The 18,316-nt window shown below is 42.9% G+C and overlaps 1 protein-coding gene across 1 annotated transcript in view; it reads right to left on the minus strand.

Annotated features, from left to right (window-relative positions):
- The window catches only part of cacna2d2a (calcium channel, voltage-dependent, alpha 2/delta subunit 2a), a 667,325-nt gene extending 654,730 nt beyond the window's left edge, over positions 1–12,595 (minus strand). Inside the window, exon 1 of the mRNA XM_028824557.2 lies at positions 11,998–12,595. Within this exon, the coding sequence (XP_028680390.1) occupies positions 11,998–12,113 (116 nt within the window). The 5' untranslated portion in view covers positions 12,114–12,595. The remainder of the gene's footprint in view (positions 1–11,997) is intronic.
- Between the last annotated feature and the right edge of the window lie 5,721 nt (positions 12,596–18,316).

Below are 18,316 nucleotides of genomic sequence, written 5' to 3' on the forward strand. Positions count from 1 at the left end.
AGGAATCTGTGTGTGTTTGCTCTGAAAATTACAATTTCTGTGTGGGTATGCTGTGAATTCTTTTAGCGTTCAGTACATATGTCTGTTTGTACTGTGAGGCTTGTGTGTGTATACTGGGAGGATTGTGTGTATATATATATACTGTACTGTCAGAATCCAGCGTAAGCGCTTTGAGCATGGGAAAGGCGCTCTATAAATAAAAAGTATTATTATAATACGTGTATGTGAGACTCGGTGCACATGTATGTGTACTACTAGGGTCCTGTGTGTGTGTGTGTGTATACTCCGATTCCGTGCACTACACGTATGTATAACCAGGGAGGGTTTTGTATGCTTGCTGTGACAATTCCAAATTTTGTATTAGTGTACAGGAGTCGTGTGCAAAGATAAACACTTGGCGCCAACAACAGATGAATGTGCTTTATTCTTGAGCACGTGTGACACCAGGCGCTACTGGGGCAACTGCCAAATTACCGCAGTGCTTTATTCAGGGATGTCATTGTTGTCGAGGGTGGGTGACAGAACAGCAGCCTTATTCCCATCCCCCCCCCCCCCCCCACAAAAAAAAGCTGACGGGTTGGCAGCCAAGAGAGGCCGCATCTCATACTGTAGGTGAGAAGGTAGGCAGCTGGTGGGTACTTCCAGATGCCTGGCACCTTAAATACAGCAGGGCTAGCAAAGAGCACTCTGCTGACGTGACTTCTGGGTGGCATTAGAAATAACTGCATCTCGCCAAGTATCTGGAGATGGGAAGTGAGTTGGGGGTCAGAGAGCAGGAAGCAAAAGGAAGACCTTAATTTGGGAAAAAGGACAAGTGGCCTATCCAGTTAGTCAGGAGCTCATGTGATGGACATCACAAGGTGGCTAGGCTCACTGGGATTCTTCTGTCCCCTTAATAATGCTCGCATTACCCTGTCATCAACCCTGCTCAATGCATTGTGGCTGAAGTAAGCACTATTACAGTATATTTTTGACCACCATGACACCTTTTTACATAATGTCTTCCCCATTGCCGTATGTGTTCCCAACCTTAAACAAGCTATGCCCGCGGCTTTGTGAACCACTCACACGTCGCTCGGAAAGACACCACATTAAACGTGCCTTTGATCAAATTCCCGGCCTGACTTTGTGCACCACTGCCTTCGGCCACCTGCCACTGCCAGTTTTTAATTAACAACATTAACTCCTGTTTTACTTTTCATGATGGCAGCTCGCCAAGTGCTCCTTCCAAAGGTGGATTACTATGCCTGATGCTCCTTAAAATAGAGATTAATTGATCGTCTGTGTGGCCCATCACCTTCTGCTGCTCTCGATCATTAGTTTCCATAAAGAACCCTGCAGTAGTCTTTCTCCGCCAACCTGATGTTTTGCCTGACCAACAAAGGGCACCATATAAATGGTTTAGGCACTGATGCTACTACTCCCATCGGACATCTTTAACACCACTAACACATTCACATGACTTTAAGTGGCTCCATTCTTAAGCCGAGAACTGTTGCTGCTTTTGTTTAATGTAAAAAATATGAAGTCCTCTTATTACCAGGTGCACATTACAAAAAAAAAAAAACGGCAAATTCGCTTTCCAGCCCACTGTATGTTGCCCACCTGGTGTGGCTATCAACACTTGGCTCATCAGGCACCACAGCAAGACTGTCACTTTGCAAAAAATGAGAAGCCTATGAAAGATGGGCTGCCTGTCTGTGAATCCATGGAAGTTCACTCTAAACAAGTGTCACACTCACCATTTCTTTCATTTTCTCACTTAAGAGTGTAACATGGTGGGTTGCTATTTATGCACTGATGGCATGAGTTACAATAGGTGGGATAATTTCATTGAGGAAATTTAGGGACATGCAGTGAGGAAATGGGAAAGACGACGACATGGACTTTACCTTATATAGCCCTTTCATCATGTACACGGTCACAATGAACTTCGTGAATAAAATTAGCAACCGTAAACCTGGCAAAGTGCAGCAAATCTCATGCGGTAGGTCACTCGTGTAGGGCAGCGGTTCTCAATGTTCAGGCCTCAGGTTGCCACTCTAAGCCATTTCTTCTTTTAATTAGACTTCTACCATAATGAAGTAAACTTTAATTTCCCAGTGATTTTACAACTATTCGAAAATTGTAAACTGGTGATGCTATATTTTTACTGAATGAAGAAGGAACTTATGTAACACGGTTAAGAATTTTTCCTATATTTATTTTTATATATATATATATATATATATATATATATATTATATATTGTGGTGGACATCTGGAAGGACCGGGAAGGAGACACGAGAGTGCAGCCGCCCTGGTCTGCATGGAGACCACGGGACCATTGCATAGAAGCTCAACTCTGTTGGGGCCCCGTGGCCACCCGGGGGATCATGGAGCCTTGGAAGGCAGCACTTCCGCCACACTTGGAAGTGCTGCCAGAGAGGAATCTAGGCACGCCCAAAATGCTTGCGGGTGCTCACGAGGCACTTCTGTCACCCCAGGAAGGCAATTACGGATCACATGTAGCATATCCGGGGCATGATAAAAGGGGCCGCCTCACTCCATTGGACGAGCCGGAGTCAGGAGGAAGGAGATGGAGTTTGTGTGTAGAGGAGTAAAGGCGACAAAGAATAAGAGTGAAGATAGAAGGGACCGCGTTTGGGCTGATTTGAGCATTGTGAGGTGTTGTGAATAAGAGAAGTCAATAAACCTGTGTGCTTTGGACATTTGGTGTTATGTCTGCTGGACATGGGGGGGGGGGGGGGCTGCATTACCACAATATATATTATATGAAAGACACCAATATGAAGAACCGGGGAGAGAACATGCACAGGGCATTACCTCCCCCAGAGTGCTAGATGGCAGCCTTCCTGGGTTGCTGCGACTCCACAGGGCTTGATGGGAGTTGGAGTTCAGTACAGCCCTGTGTGTGCCACCAGGGGGTGCTGCAGAGGCCCATTGCATTAGGCTTCCACCTCAACCAGAAGTGCTTCCGGACCATGCTAACGGCCCACTGGTGGTGCTCCCGGGTGCAGGATTAAAGGAGCTAGAGGTGGGAGGAAGAGGGATGAACCTTGCTGAAGGAGGAGTAGAGGCAGAAGAAGAAGAAACACTGTCTGCTTTATTACTGGTGCTTGCTGTACTAGGCTGGCTAGTGGGAAACAAAAGGGAAGAGCTTCACACAACTGAGTAAAAGCCTAAGTGTGTGTCAAAGAACTTCTGTCTGCATCTGTTGGGATTAAGGAGCTGGAGCTTTTCTCTGTGTCCAGATTTCTTTGGTCACATTCTGTACCCGGTTATACACACACACAATTTGCTGTGCAATATCAACCTATTTCATTACTCAGATTACACAACAGAGAGTGGAAATATACAAAATACAGAAATAAAAAATACAAGACTAAACAGAAGAGCTTCAATTTTGAATATAAACTAACAATATGCAAAATACAAGATGGAACATACAGTGGTAGAATGAAATATGTAATTTATTGTATTATGACAATATACATAGAACCAGTGACCAAGGCAAAGGCCTTAATGATATTATATACATATTATATACAGTATATACACATATAGATGATTCAGGAGTGTGAGGAAATGGGACCAGTGTGTAAGTAAGGTGTCACAGGGTAGGTCCTGATTTGGGAAGCCTTATGGCCCAAGAGCTGGAGCTCCTCCTGAGCCGCTCTGTTTTGGCCACAGAACCATTTGCTGGAATAATCCGTTACTGGGGTGTGAGAAGTCCTTGAGAATTTTGTTTGCTCTGGCCTTACATCACAACACTGATGCATAGATAGCGAAAGGGAAGGTTGGTCTTTCCATAATCAACCACGGAAGACAAAATCAGTAACAAAAAGTATGATGAGATTAGAAGAAATAAGAGTTACCACAACACTTTATGTTAAACCCCATCAGCCATTGTTCACTTGTTTGCCACTATTTAAACTCAATGGGGTCACCAGACAAACAGAAGAATAAAAGAGCAGTGACAAAAATCGGGACTTAAAGAAATAAAATGACAAGCTGTGGGTTGCCTGGTAACTTGAGGCTGCAAAGTGAAAGACCACCACACCACTACTAGCCTTCCAGTATGGCTGTTGGGCTGAAGGTTGAGCATGCAGTGCTAAGGCGTCCTTCAAAAATCCAGCACGGGTCACACCACACCAATATAGTTCTGTCAGATTCACATTTGTAGAGATGACTGCAACTTAAAAGCGACTGTACCTCCTCTTCCCAATAAGCAGATATCCACACATTGAATGACCGTATTTGACTAAGCAGGTAAATCTGATGAACAGCTTCAACTCTCCATGTAGCAATATGGCAAGTGTAACCTTCTTAAGTAGTTTGTTGAACTGCTAGTCAAATGAACAGATCAGAGGTGAAACAGTATGGCGGTACCTAAAACTAGCAACACCGTCCCCTTACCTTTGCTCTTCACTTTCTTATTTCTGTGTGTAAAGCATGGCGAGGATTGCCATCTGGCCATGAAGGCGCCATCATTTGGAATGCAGCTTGCAATGCTGGCATTTAAGGAAAGGAGGGGTCTGTTCCAGTCAGAATGGGAATGCGACTGCGACCGGATACTGCGGCATGATAAAAATGTTTTAGAAGATCATTGGAATGAACAATGTGGCCTAACACATAAGGCACTGAACAGTGGGGTGCAAGGATGTCCGTTCAATCCCCTCTCGAGTCTGAAGCAGTCACTTCACAGATGTGAAAACATGCACAATGTAACCTTAAAAACATTTTTGTTTGTTTATTACCTGCTAACTTGTAAACTTTTTAAAATATAGCAAGTTCATGAGAAAAGGGGTCACCTGAATGTTCAAACTGCGAGCCAAACAACAGACACACAGTCGGCTTTTACATCAAATGTGCTCCAAATCCACTCAGGAACCCCCACTTTGGTGTCTCTTTTCAATCTGGCATGCCTGTTATGATCAGCCAGCAACTGGTAGTTTAAACAGATTTGTCACTTTATAGTGCAAAACATCAAAATGTAATAGCAGGTGCACAAGTTTAAAAAACACAAATTATATTATTTAAAAAAAGAATGCAACACTGATGGAGCAGCTTTGGAATGGCGAGTGACAAATGGAGCTATACAAATCGGACACAGCAGCCAAGTCAGAAAAAGCCACAGCCACCAAGAGGAGACCAGACACAGTCGTGAAACACAAAGCAGGACACGCGGGAACACCGCAGGACAAATGGATCCATTATTGGAAATCTACCAAGGGTTTCGGCCCTCCGGTCACAAAAAAACAAACCTGATGATCCCCCACCGTCACGCGCACGTGCGAGACGACCGGCAAGAGCAATCTGCTGACGGCGCCTGCGCAGAATGAAAGCTTCAGTGCAGGAATGATACGCAGACAGCGGTTTCGCTTCTGCCATAATGCTCACATCATTCCTTCGTCCACTTGTTTAAATCCCGTTCAGAGTCACGAGGAGCCAAGCACCGGAATCCCTCCTGCATGGAGCACAGATCCGCTCACTCAAATATCCACTCGTTCAGTTTTAACAGAGAACATGCGACACAACAAGTGGTGAGCTTTGTTAACTGGAAAGGTGTAACAGGCGGACCTAACGTGACCAATTACAATGACATATTTAAGAAACAAACATCTAAAATTATATTAAAATCAGACGCAATATAATAAATACATAACGAACAAGGAAATTTTTCAAAAACATTTATAGTTCACCCAACCTCCATCACACAAGTACGTTTTCTTAATTATAAATGCAAACATTTTTTAACATTAGGCTTTCAACATGTTAAATACATCTTATATAAAACGCTACCGTGGCTGTCCAGGATTTTAAATCACCCGTAGCTTGCAAACCGTTTGACCTGAAATTTTTGAACACATAATACGAGATGTCTACTATCCGCTTACAGGGTGATGATTGACCTCCAAGGTTATTCCTCTTAAATTTTTAAAAAATTTTATTGTAGAATCAACTCTCGGCAGCGGCCAGCAGGGTGGCCGTGCGGCGCATGCGTACAGGTGTCTCATTCCCTACCACCTTCACTTCCGCTACCTCCTCATATCTTAAATCATTCTTGAAGCAGATTGAAGACTCAAGTGCCATCTTAAGTGAAAAATTAAGGAAAACGTACTAAATAATTGCAACACAAACACTGACTTAATCAGTTTTAACACGAAAAAGATGCGGACGGAAGAAGAGAAGAAGCGGGCTGCTAGGGTGGAGAACAGAAGAGCTGCTCAGAAATCAGCAAGCACATCAACCTCTGAGCTAACGAATGGTAAACGTACAGAGAAAGAAAGGATGAAAACTAGGAATGCTCAAGTGTAACGTGCAGTGCGCCGCTACTGGTTCATAATAATGCAACAGGTCAGGTAAACACCCCCTAATTATACATAACACCGTCCAGAGGGGCAGCAACGCCATAGTTTCCAAGATTTGAACTTCTAGCACTGAATATTCATATCGCTGTCCAGCAGGCCGACGCGTTTCAGGACTACCTCTTCATTAGGGCCGGACAATGATGAAAAAGGAATAACTGTCACATCTCAAGTCGCAGCATAAATAGGGGGCATTCATAAAAAAACTACCAGAAATAACGGACGGACAACGATAAATACTAAGGCATAATGCTAAAACGAATTCAGAAATGGGACTCCAGAACTTCTTCAAACGCGGTACAAAGGAGTGTGCTTCTCCACTCGCGGCCTCCTCTTTCTCCTAGTGACCGGTAAGATGGCCGTCTCCTCGCCTGTCCTTTCCATTCATCCATAAACCCACATCCAATTTCAGAGATCACCAGCAGCTAAAGCCCAACCCTGCTGCACTGGCATGGGGTGATGTCTTTAAATGAAGATCCAAGAGTGCAAGTGTGCGACTATGTTTAAAGTATTCATTTTTTAAAAACATTAATGAGTGGGTAGATATTGATGTTCATATACGTATGCAGGGGGGAGGGGGGGGGATTCCCCCAAACTCAGTCCTGGAGCTGCAGATCTCTCTTTTGGGCCCCTAGCCTAACTAAGCAAGTTCTTTCTGTGTGCTGGAGTCTGTGTACAAACTGTAAAACTAAAATTTGTCACTTAGAATGTACCAAACATTTATGTATGTTATACAAGGATAGATAGATTTTTTGAGTAGGTGGCACAGTGGTAGCGCTGCTGCCTCGCAGTTAGGACACCTGGGTTCGCTTCCCGGATCCTCCCTGCGTGGAGTTTGCATGTTCTCCCCGTGTCTGTGTGGGTTTCTTCCGGGTGCTCCGGTTTCCTCCCACAGTCCAAAGACATGCAGGTTAGGTGCACTGGCGATCCTAAATTGTCCCTAGTGTGTGTGTGTGTGTGTGTGTACGCCCTGTGGTGGGCTGGCACCTTGCCCGGGGATTTGTTTCTGCCTTGCTCCCTGTATTGGCGGGGATTGGCTCCAGCAGACCCCCAGTGACCCTGTAGTTAGGATATAGCGGGTTGGATAATGACCAACTGCCTATATTTGAGTATACTGGGCTTTTAAGTATTCCCATCATCATCCTGATTTTCATTCAGCTTTTCTAAGTGTTCTAGTTATTTAGTCCTTTATTTACCAAAGAGCAGATCAGTGGGTCTGACGCTGAAGCAGTTTGGTGTCTGCTCTGCCTGTTGTTAAATGTTATTAGGAAACAAAGGGGCAAACTGCACTGAAAAAACACCAAAACAGAGGAAAGGAAAATATTAAAAGTATAGAAAAAAAAGAAAATGTTTAATTATAAATGCAAAAAAACACTGCTATGCTTTCCAAATAAAAAAAAAAAGGAAAAAAGGGCCAGCTAATTAAAGGAGATCAGTTAAAGGTCAAATGAACCCCTGATTGTGGAACTGATGGAAACAAAACCTGCAGCTACAGGGGGTACATTGGGGACCACTGATGTAGTGCGGACGTTTTCCAGTTCGGTCCTGTCTGGGGACACTCCACCCCCCCCCCCCCCCCCCGAAGGGTCTTCTTTCAATTGGACTCCTCTCTTAAGGGAGATGTCAATTCCCAAATTTTGTGGCTTCCTGCGTTTCTCCAGAATTACAATCTGGATCTGCCGAATGATTTTCTAGACTAAACAGACATTTAGGAGTGTTAGACGGGACGCATTTATTCTTTTTAGCTTGCTGTCGAGCATGTTGTTTTTTGCTACAGTTCAGGTTATTTAATCCATTATTTGTTAATAAGCACACAAGTGGATAACACTGAAGCAGCTGCTCTCCATTAGCTTTCGGTGTCATTTGCACCTTTGTCTGCTCTGCTGACCATTAATTGTCGATATTCTGATACAACTGAATGAGCATCTCCAGAGCAAAGAGGAAATTAAAATGACAATGCAAAAGTTAAACATTTCTAACTATCACAAAAAAAAAACAGTTCTTAAATTCCAATAAACGTAAATCTCACAATCTATTGCACTTAAAGAAAAAATTGTCAGCTAATTAAACAAAAGAACTAAAATGACTTAACGGACTGTGAAACCTGCAGCCAGAAAGAGGGCAGGGGAATAAAGTTGAAAACCCCTTATGTCGAGTATATTGACTTATATGTGTGTGTCTGTATTGGGTTTGCTTTCATAAATATGCCTTGCACATTTTTTACATGAATATAGAAATAAAACTACTTCTGTACATTTAGACTATATGCGGATAATCCCAGAGTCTGACACAGTTAACGATGTAAACATCCAGTGAACGAAGCCCGTGGGGCTTGTGGCCGACATCAAAGCCTAAAGATGAGACCACCTCGTGCTGTCTGCTGCGTCACCCACGCGCAGTACGTGCTCCCCACCCCGAAGAACAGCAGCTCTTCATCGCGGGCTCGCGGGCGCCCCCTGTAGTCAACTGTTAGTGTCAACAGCTAAAAGCGGAGCGCCGGCAAAAAATTCGGAATGAGAGAAGCGCCCAAGTGTTAAAGACAGACTGTGTCCAGACCGTTAAAGGTATATTATATAATTAATATATATACACACGTAATAGATTGAAGAGTATGTCACTTTATTTTTAATTACGTCAGCTAGACAGATTCCAATACAAATTTTCCAAAAATATAGAATTAAAACGAGTGCTGAAGAAATTTTGAAAATTGTAGATAAACAATGTTAAATGTAATCGACGTTTGTTCAGAAATGCGGTTACGAGATCGGCGGCTTTCACGCTGGTAAACTGGTGGTTACTTTTCTGTGGGCGAGCGGTGCAATGACCGCACGGAAAATACGACAATTACAAATAACTGAAATCCCAATACCGTCACGTCGGCATTGGATACTGCAAGTTATATTTTGTTCCAGACGTGCTAAATATTTCTGACCCCCCCAAAAAAAAATTGCGTTTACCGGAATACTGGACCGTCGGCAAGAAGCATCTCTGGACAGAACGGGCATGACATAACGGACTTTTCCGCCAAGCTACCTCCCATTATATAAAGGGCAGCGGTGTTTTTTTTTGTGTGTACCAGCTCTGAATTGGCACCGGGCACTGTGTCAAGGGTCTGCACATGGAAATGTTGGCAACACGCGGATATTCTCCCTGAATATCAGACTGAATGCACAATCACGCCAAATGGAGCCATCAGCGTATTTCCGAAAATAACGGGCTTGCTTCAAAATGTATGAAGTAAACAGCACTTCTTATTGTAAATTAGATCTATGTGTGATCGCGTGCTCCTCAGAGTAAAACTGAGATAAACTGAAATGTCTGACGTGTTTATTTATAATTTTTCTTTTTATAGACACTGAAAAGATCTATTGAATAATTTCCGACATCGGCTGTCTTTTCACCGTGCGTACCTCGTTGCGCAACGTTTGTTTCATATGTGTGCACGCATTCGCATACAGTATTAACACCATGCACATGTTCTTTTTATAAATGATGAGAAATGTGGCCGAGTGGTTAACCTGTTGGATTGTACAGAATAAAAGAATGCCGCTTTAACTCCAATCTCTGACTCGCTGTGTGACTCGGAGACAGCCGCTCAACTGGTGGGATTCACAATAAAGAAACATGGACACAGTTGTTCCACAATTCTGTGCCTGTACACCTCCTGAAATGGCGCTCTTCGTAGAAAGGCGCTGGATAAAAGAAAATGTGCTCGTGGGTCAATATAATTAACACAGCGGTCCAAAAAGATCATCACCATATATGTACACATGCACAAAGCCTTACAGTACCTTACAGTATTCAGGGGCTGTAATGCTTCGGGTACTGCAAGGAAATGGTTCAGACAGCCCATTTGATAGCTGGATGGGCGGATACAGAGACTTGCGAGTGATAGTAATTTTCGGAACACCACAGATCGAGATATGGAGTTGAATTAGATACAGCAGCAACACCCGATGGTCCGTTTGCATTTTTGTACACATGCCAAAATTATTTCCTGAAGAAATCAGTGATTTTTCTTATCCAGAATATTGTTCGCTTAGGTTTTTGTAGGCTACTAAACGTTAAAACTACCCGACAGCACATCTAGGAAAGTTTGAAAACTAACATAAAATGTAGAGAAAAATCATTCCCCACTGCATCGTAGACGCATATAAAAATACCAGTTAGGACCTCTGTTTTAAAGAAATTACGTTTGTATTGGTCAATGGGTTGCGTGCCACCAGGGTTCGAAAAAAATTCAGTCGTTTAAGGAGTGCGTTATTCGGAGTTATTACGCACAAAACACCCGCTGCTGCCTGACCTCATTTGGGAATATGACATTTATTTAGTAGATCGATAAAAAAAATATTTGTAGTAGTACGGAGTAGGGACGTGTTGGGGCTTTAACTCGCTTAGATGGGAACTACTTGATCTAACGGTGAGCTATCCTTTCATTCATGCTCATCGTACCGATTAATTTTTTTTTTTTGCTATTAAAAACATTTTGAAAGATTCTAAAATGTACACGCACTTGTACTTTGTGCCGAATTCCTTAAAACATATCAACTACGGAAATAGAAAAGGATCGGAGAACACGAAATCCTAACGCTCTCAATGCCTTTAAAGTACACGCGCTATTAGGAAATGTTCGGCTTTCAAAAAATTGCCGCGAAACGTTTAACAGGCTATATTTATTAAAACAAATCCTTACGCACATATGCACGATAAAATTACGCCATTCAGTCCAATTAAAAGGCTCCGGCGTTTTGTCAGTGTGCCAATTAAAGCGCGGCTTCAACCTTCACTCGTGGCGTTTTCTCGGGTCCTCAAAATTTAAAATGACAGCAAGCGGCCGCGTTGAAAGATGAAATAAACGTACAGTGCGGACACGTTAAGAAAAGAGGAAAAACTAGGTCATCCTTACATACTCTACGATCGATGCATGCGGGCTCTGCTTCAAACAGTGGCTAATCTACCGGGGACGGCTGATCGAGGCATCGGTACGACCGCGGGCTGTCGCTCTCCCGCACGGCCATGCGGCCAACCACCTGTACGGTGGACTGACACGCAGCTTTTGAAGACCTTTGGATGTACGCAAGCACACTAGGGATTCGTACGGATTCAACTTCATACACTCAAAGCTGCTTCCGCGCATTAATATCCCGCTAGCTAAGTGATATACCGGGTCCAACCAAAGCAAAACACCGGTTCTGGCGGCTCTCGATGCCGTTTCTAACGCGCTCCATGCTCGTTCTTTGTTGCACCCAATTAGTTCGGAGCGCCAGCCCTTCTACGCTTGGTGATGGTTGTCATTTCTAGCGCTGCACCGCCTGAAAAAACTACTGCACTCTGTGCCGGGGGTCCGGACAGAATACCACCTCGGATCTACTGTCCGTCGCTTCAACTGCGTTTCGTGTTTATACTGCTGCTAGCGCCCCCGGATGAGTTGGACCTCACGCCGGTACCGAGCGCTGTTGGAGCTTTTTGTTTCATCGGTCTATCTACCTCAATTTCCCCGCGTCTCCATCTCTCGTCGGCCCGTCACCAGATGCAGCGAACAACGCACCGCCAGCCACCTGTCCCTGTCCCAGTTCCACTCCCACCCCTGCCGAGCACCGTCTCCTGTTATCGCAGTCCTACTTACGTGTAATTCTGGGGAAAACTGTAGCAATCCGTCCCTGGGGATGGCAAGCTGAAGAGCAGCAGAGTTTGAATTGAGACGAAACAGAAGATGCTGCAGGACTGAGCGCAGATCGCCATTTTTCCATTAAAAATTCAAGAAACAGAGAATTTGTGTATTTGTAGTGTAGGTATTTTCGTCCTTCTCTTTTAAGGCCACCCAACGAGAACGACAGCTGTTTGCTTTTTCGCGGCTCCAGAGACTCAAAGACATAAAAGCCAAAGTGTCGGGTCCTAGAAGGAAATGGTCTCGACTCGAACCGGGCAGCTCAAGATAAGCACCGCGATGTGAAGAAACACATTGCAGCCGCCGTTGCTGTTGCTGCGTTGAAGCTGCTTCGCTCGCTCCGACCGCCGTATCAACGCACTGAGCGAACACACCAAACGGTACATTCCCTCAAATACAGATCCCGGCAGGCGGGAGCGCGCACTTCCGTCCCGCTACCCCGGGCGCGCTCCCGACCTAAGGAAAAAAAAAAAAGCTACATGACATCGCACGAATGGCAAAGAGCCTCCATTCACTTACGTGTGCAAAGCAATCGAATCGACCCCCGCCTTAACAATGCGAACACCGCCTCACATCGGCTTCTTCAAACTAATCACCGTAATCTGGCAGATGTGGCGCGCCGCGGCACGAAAATCCACCAATTATCCTAATCCGTTCCGTCCATCATTTCATTACACACGTTCAAAATTTTACACACATGGATGCTATTAAACGATTTGCAGTTTTTTAATTAAAAAGAAAAAAAAACAGGTTTACAATAAATATAGCAAAGTGCTGTTGTTTTAAACTTCATTGGCTGCCGACACCTTCAAATACGCACGAATGGTAGCGAATTTAATTACCCATACTCTTATTAAATAGTCTCTAGATTTGCAAAAAAGTTTTTTTTAACACTTTAATGAGCACACTTATACTTACTTAAAGCTTTCATAAATACTAAGTGTTCAAAGAAATTAAAACACTGCGCTTAACTTAAAAAAATAATGTGGTATCATAATTTGTTGTCTCTGGACTATTGTAACCGAAAAAATGGACAGCAAATGGATAGATGACTATCTAAAGGATAGACAGACAAATGTGAAAGGCGCTATATAAGATAGATAGATAGACAGATGGGTATGAAAGGCATTATATGAGATAACAATACAATATATTTACAATTAGATAACAGACAAGCTTAAATGATTACAAGTTTTTTGTGCAAGTGTTAAAACCTGAAATACCTATACATTCATTTTCAACAGAGCATAGTACATCATTAATTCCCCACATTTCTTGGATGTCTTCAATCTGATTTAATATAATTGCAAAACTCAGAGACAGAGATATATGATTTGAATACACACCCATACATCAGTTAAGAGTTAATTATTAATCCAAAATGAAAGTCTCTAGGAACATTAGGGAATAATCAGAAAAAAAAAACAACAATGAGAGCTTGGGGTGCGCCACTTGGGATTTGGATCATCTAATGTTATGGGAAAGAATGTAGATGTGACATCGCCACTAACTCAATTTCTGTTTCCTCTAGAATGGAGGAGCACTATCTGGAAGAACCATGATGTCAACTCTATCCGAACCAATCAACTCTCTACCCTCTATAATATAAAGTCACCAGACCCAAGCCACACTGTCAGTTATGAATTCAAATTTGCAAAGAGATGACGTCTCAAACAAGATCCAATAAACGCCTTCATTGAAGTCATTGTTAAACCTTGCTTTGTCACTTCTTTTTTTTTTTTTTTTTAATTTCAACATAGACAATTATACAGGACAACCATAGTGCCCCAACTCTTCTTCTTTTTGCTTATATTATATATGATATGTATATAAACATTTATATATATATATATATATATATATATATATATATATATATATATATGTAGCTGCGTTTTCCCAAAGTTTCCAATATTCTTCAGCTCTAACTCAAAAAATGGGATTCAACAAAGGCCTGACACGCAGAAATGATTCCACAGACAAAATATCTTCGTTTTTTAAAAAGTTTAGTTAAATTTTAAAGTAAAACAGTTCACACACAAAAAAAAAGAAAAATTAAAATAGCAAAAAAAAGGAGAAAATTATATTTAGAAAAATGTAGTTCTGAGCTTAATCTTGTTACAACTTAAATCGTTATTAATTTCTTATAATTTCTGAACCATTTCAAAACGGTCAGAAAACTGTATGCTTATCCCATTTCTAAACTTAAAATGGGTTTATCAAGTCCCTCTTTCCTGGGACCTGTTCTAAACACAACTGAGTTTATTATCTCACTGTATCTCAGTTATAGCAAGAAGATTCTATCTCTTACTAACTTATAGGGGGAAGAAGACTATACCATTGTCTATGACTATATAAGAAATTATATTCTATTCAAATAAAGCAAACATTAATATGAGTTTAACTCAAAACTTTAACTTTCTAAAATTGGCTCTTACATTTCCGGCCCCTAATTGGCTATGCAGGAGCGGAGACAATTACTATTCTTTACTTCAATATGAGCCAGTTAACTTTATATTAACTATTGTTTTCAAGTTACTAACAATAACACTGCAACAAACATTTTAAGCATTTCATATTTCAAACATTGGCTGTTTCTTGAAGCAGGCACAGTTTGTTCACGGGTCTGTCCAGTGTGCTGGTTTTGGTCTGCACACAAACTCTTCTGACTGCACCTTTGGCATCTGGCATTGTCTTGATGACTTGACCCATTACCCAGGAACTGCGAGGTGTAGTAGCTTTATCTACAATTAAAACAACGTCCCCTGGTTCAAAATTTCTTCTTGGTGTAAGCCATTTTTGACGTTCTTGAAGTATTGGCAAATACTCTTTAGTCCATCTTTTCCAAAACAAATCGGCCATGTATTGAATTTGTTTCCAGCATCTTCTTGGGTATGGTTCATTCTCTGAAACAAGTTCGGGTGGTAATTTAGGTTTTGTCTTCAGTAACAACAAGTGATTGGGTGTGAGTGGTTCTAAATCATTTGGGTCATCTGATGTCTTTGTAAGGGGTCTGTTATTGTGTATTGATTCCACTCTACACATCATTGTAGGAAGGTTTTCATCATCGAGTGTTTGTTGGTTTAGTGTTGAATTTAAGATCTTTCTTATGCTCCTTATTTGTCTTTCCCACACTCCACCTTGATGAGAAGCTGATGGTGGATTGAAAATCCATTTGATTTGTTCTTGCATCATAGCGTCGCTGATTTTTTTTGTGTTCCAATTTTTTAATAGCTTCTCGTAGCTCTCTTTCTGCCCCAACAAAATTTGTTCCATTGTCTGAGCGCATGATTTTAACTTGGCCTCTTCTATCGGTAAATCGGAGTATGGCTTGGATACAAGAATCAGTGTCTAAGCTATGTGCGATCTCTATGTGCGCAGCTCTGGTTGTTAAACATGTGAAGATTACTCCATACCTCTTAACTAGGCTTCTTCCTCTTTTGACTAGGAAGGGGCCAAAATAATCGACTCCGACATTTGTAAACGGTGGTTGGTTTGGTGCTAGGCGATCTTCTGGCAAATCTGCCATTTTTTGCTCACCTACTTTCGCATTGTATCTTCTGCACGTTGTGCACTTTGAAATTATTATCCATATTACTAAACGAGAATGGTAAACCGGATATGGACGCAGGGACCTGCCCGTGGACGCAAAAGACATAGTGCGCAAGTGCCACACAAAGCCCACCCCCCAGAGTGAAACGGGAGAGACTACGCACGTGCGCAGGCGCCACACAAAGCCCCCCCCCCCCCCCCCCCCCCCCCCGCACCAGAGCAAAACGGGAGAGACTACGAACCGTCAGAGTAGGAAACAAAGTAAAACGTCATAAAGAGGTTAAAGAACAGGGACAAACACATGGAGAGCAGGTTACAGAACAAAGCCCCCCTGCCCAGAGTAAAACGAGAAAGACTACGAACCGTCTGACATGCCGCAAGCAGGATAAAGCGAGGTCAGAAATAAAACACAGAGTAGGAAACAAAGTAAAACTTTATAAAGTGATTAAAGAACGGGGACGAACACATGGAGAGCGGGTTACAAATGATGAAAACTGGAATGCAAAGCTTCAAAAAAAACCTAGGCACGAAACACATGCACACCGAGATACAGAATATAAAGCCAGAAACAACGACAGTTAAACGTCCACACCACACAGCGGAGGTGGACCCGGAAGGTGCAGGCGCCTGCATCGTGCGTCAGAAGGCGCGGTAAAGTACAAAAGGCAAAGGCGCCTACACAGCATGGTAAAAACCGACATAATACGGAAGGCGCAGGCGTCGCCGCCATATTGTGAGTGGCACTAATGCGTGGTGAAAGCGCAGGAGCAGACATAATAAAACAAGAGGAGTCAACGCCCCGCCACAGAGTGAAACGGGACACACTACGGAGTCCACAAAGGTTCATACATCAAACCCGAGATGGTACGGACACGCGTCTGAAACCGCGGAAGCAAAACTGTCTCGGCTCCAAAACTAAACAGCTCAAACAACTAACACAGCTTCGACACCGAGCCCGCGTGGACAGATCTAATGAACGTGGACGCCTACAACGCGCGTCTCAAACTGCGTAGGCAAAGCAGGCACGGATTCAACACGACACAGCTCGAGTGACCGAGATACAAACACGCGCCTGCCTGGATATAATTAATGAACGCAGGCACCTACAACGTGCGTCTGAAATGCCGCAGACCAGGCAGGCACTGCTCCAAAAAGAAAGAGCTCGACTAAATGAGATACGAAGTGAAACGGGAAACACTACAGAGTCCGCAGTGCTCCACAATGCACCGCATAATAGTTCGGAAACAGCTTCGTAGTAACAGTGGGGAGACCCAGAGTGACACGGGCGAACGCTCCGTATTAAACATACGTCATCCTCACATGTCCAAACTATACAGCATAGGTGAATCACATTACAGTGATGCATTATTAACAGTACGATAAACATCACAGTATCGCAAACAAATGAAAATTATTACTCGAAAAAGGGAAAATATATTCACCACGGACCAGGTGTCATTGAAACAAAAGCAGAATAAAGCGAGATCAGAAATAAAAGACAGAGTAGAAAGCAAAGTAAAACGTCATAAACAGGTTAAACGAGGGGGCCAAACACATGGACAGCAGGTTACAGATAATGAAGACCGGAATTCAAAAGCTTCAAAAACAAAAGCTCGACTGACCGAGATACAAACTGAAACGGGAAACACTATGGGGTCCGCAGTAGTCCACAATGCACCGCGTAATAGTACGGACGGAACTCCTTATTAACAGTGGGGGGCCCCAGAGTGACACGGGCAAACGCTCCGTATTAAACGTGCGTCATCCTCACACGTGGCTGCCCAGCGGGCACGGGTTCAAAACGCCGGGGGTAGGCGAGCAGGGGGTGGAGCCCCCTTGTTTTTCTGATAGCTGAATTCGCTTGAGGTATCCAGTATTTCTGGCGTATCTGTGTGAGAATATAATTGCGCCCACAATGTCCAACTCGTTTATGAATGTGTTGCAATATGAGAGAAGCAACATGTGAATGCTTGTGTAGAATTGCAGAATGTTTAGCTTCTTCGGGCATTGCAGCTTTGCAGAGTCTTCCTCCAACTCTCAGTATTCCATCTTGTATGATCGGGTCAAGTTTATAGATTTGACTGTTCTTTTTAATACAAGTCTTTTTCTTTAAAGCCTTTAATTTTTCCGGAAATTCTTGCTGTTGACTGAGGCGGATAAGCTCTGTTTCGGCTTTAACTAAATCGTCTAGAGAAATTGGATTTGTTTTTAAAGTCAGTTTATACCTTTTCATGTGCTTTGCAATGAGTGATTTTTGTTCTTCTGGATCACTTTTAGTCTGACTGACTTCTAATTGAAACATTTTTCTTTCATTTCTTAAGTTCAGCATTAAGTCTTTAAACTTGAGGAACCAAGCCACTGCTTTCTTCAAGCGATGCCAATCTGAAAAGTAGGTGATTAGTTTGTTGATGGGCTCGATTGCTTCCTTTATTTTTGTTATGTTAACTGCACAAGTTTTAACTTCTGGATCATCTTCAGTGAGTGAATCGTTTGGTTGATCTGGTCTTTTTGGCCACTCCCGTTCGGGCTTCAATAAGAAATTTGGACCTTGTGACCATGTGGTGCTTTTGAGAAAGTTTTCTATGCTTAGCCCTCTGGATGCTTGATCAGCCGGGTTAAGGGCAGATGTGACGTACCTCCACTGTGAAGGCTGTGAATGATCTCTGATCACGGAGAGTCTGTTGGCAATAAAGGTCTTGAACCGAGTGCTTTCATTTGAAATGTA

This window comes from Erpetoichthys calabaricus, chromosome 18 (assembly GCF_900747795.2).
Source record: "Erpetoichthys calabaricus chromosome 18, fErpCal1.3, whole genome shotgun sequence".
NCBI lineage: Eukaryota > Metazoa > Chordata > Cladistia > Polypteriformes > Polypteridae > Erpetoichthys > Erpetoichthys calabaricus.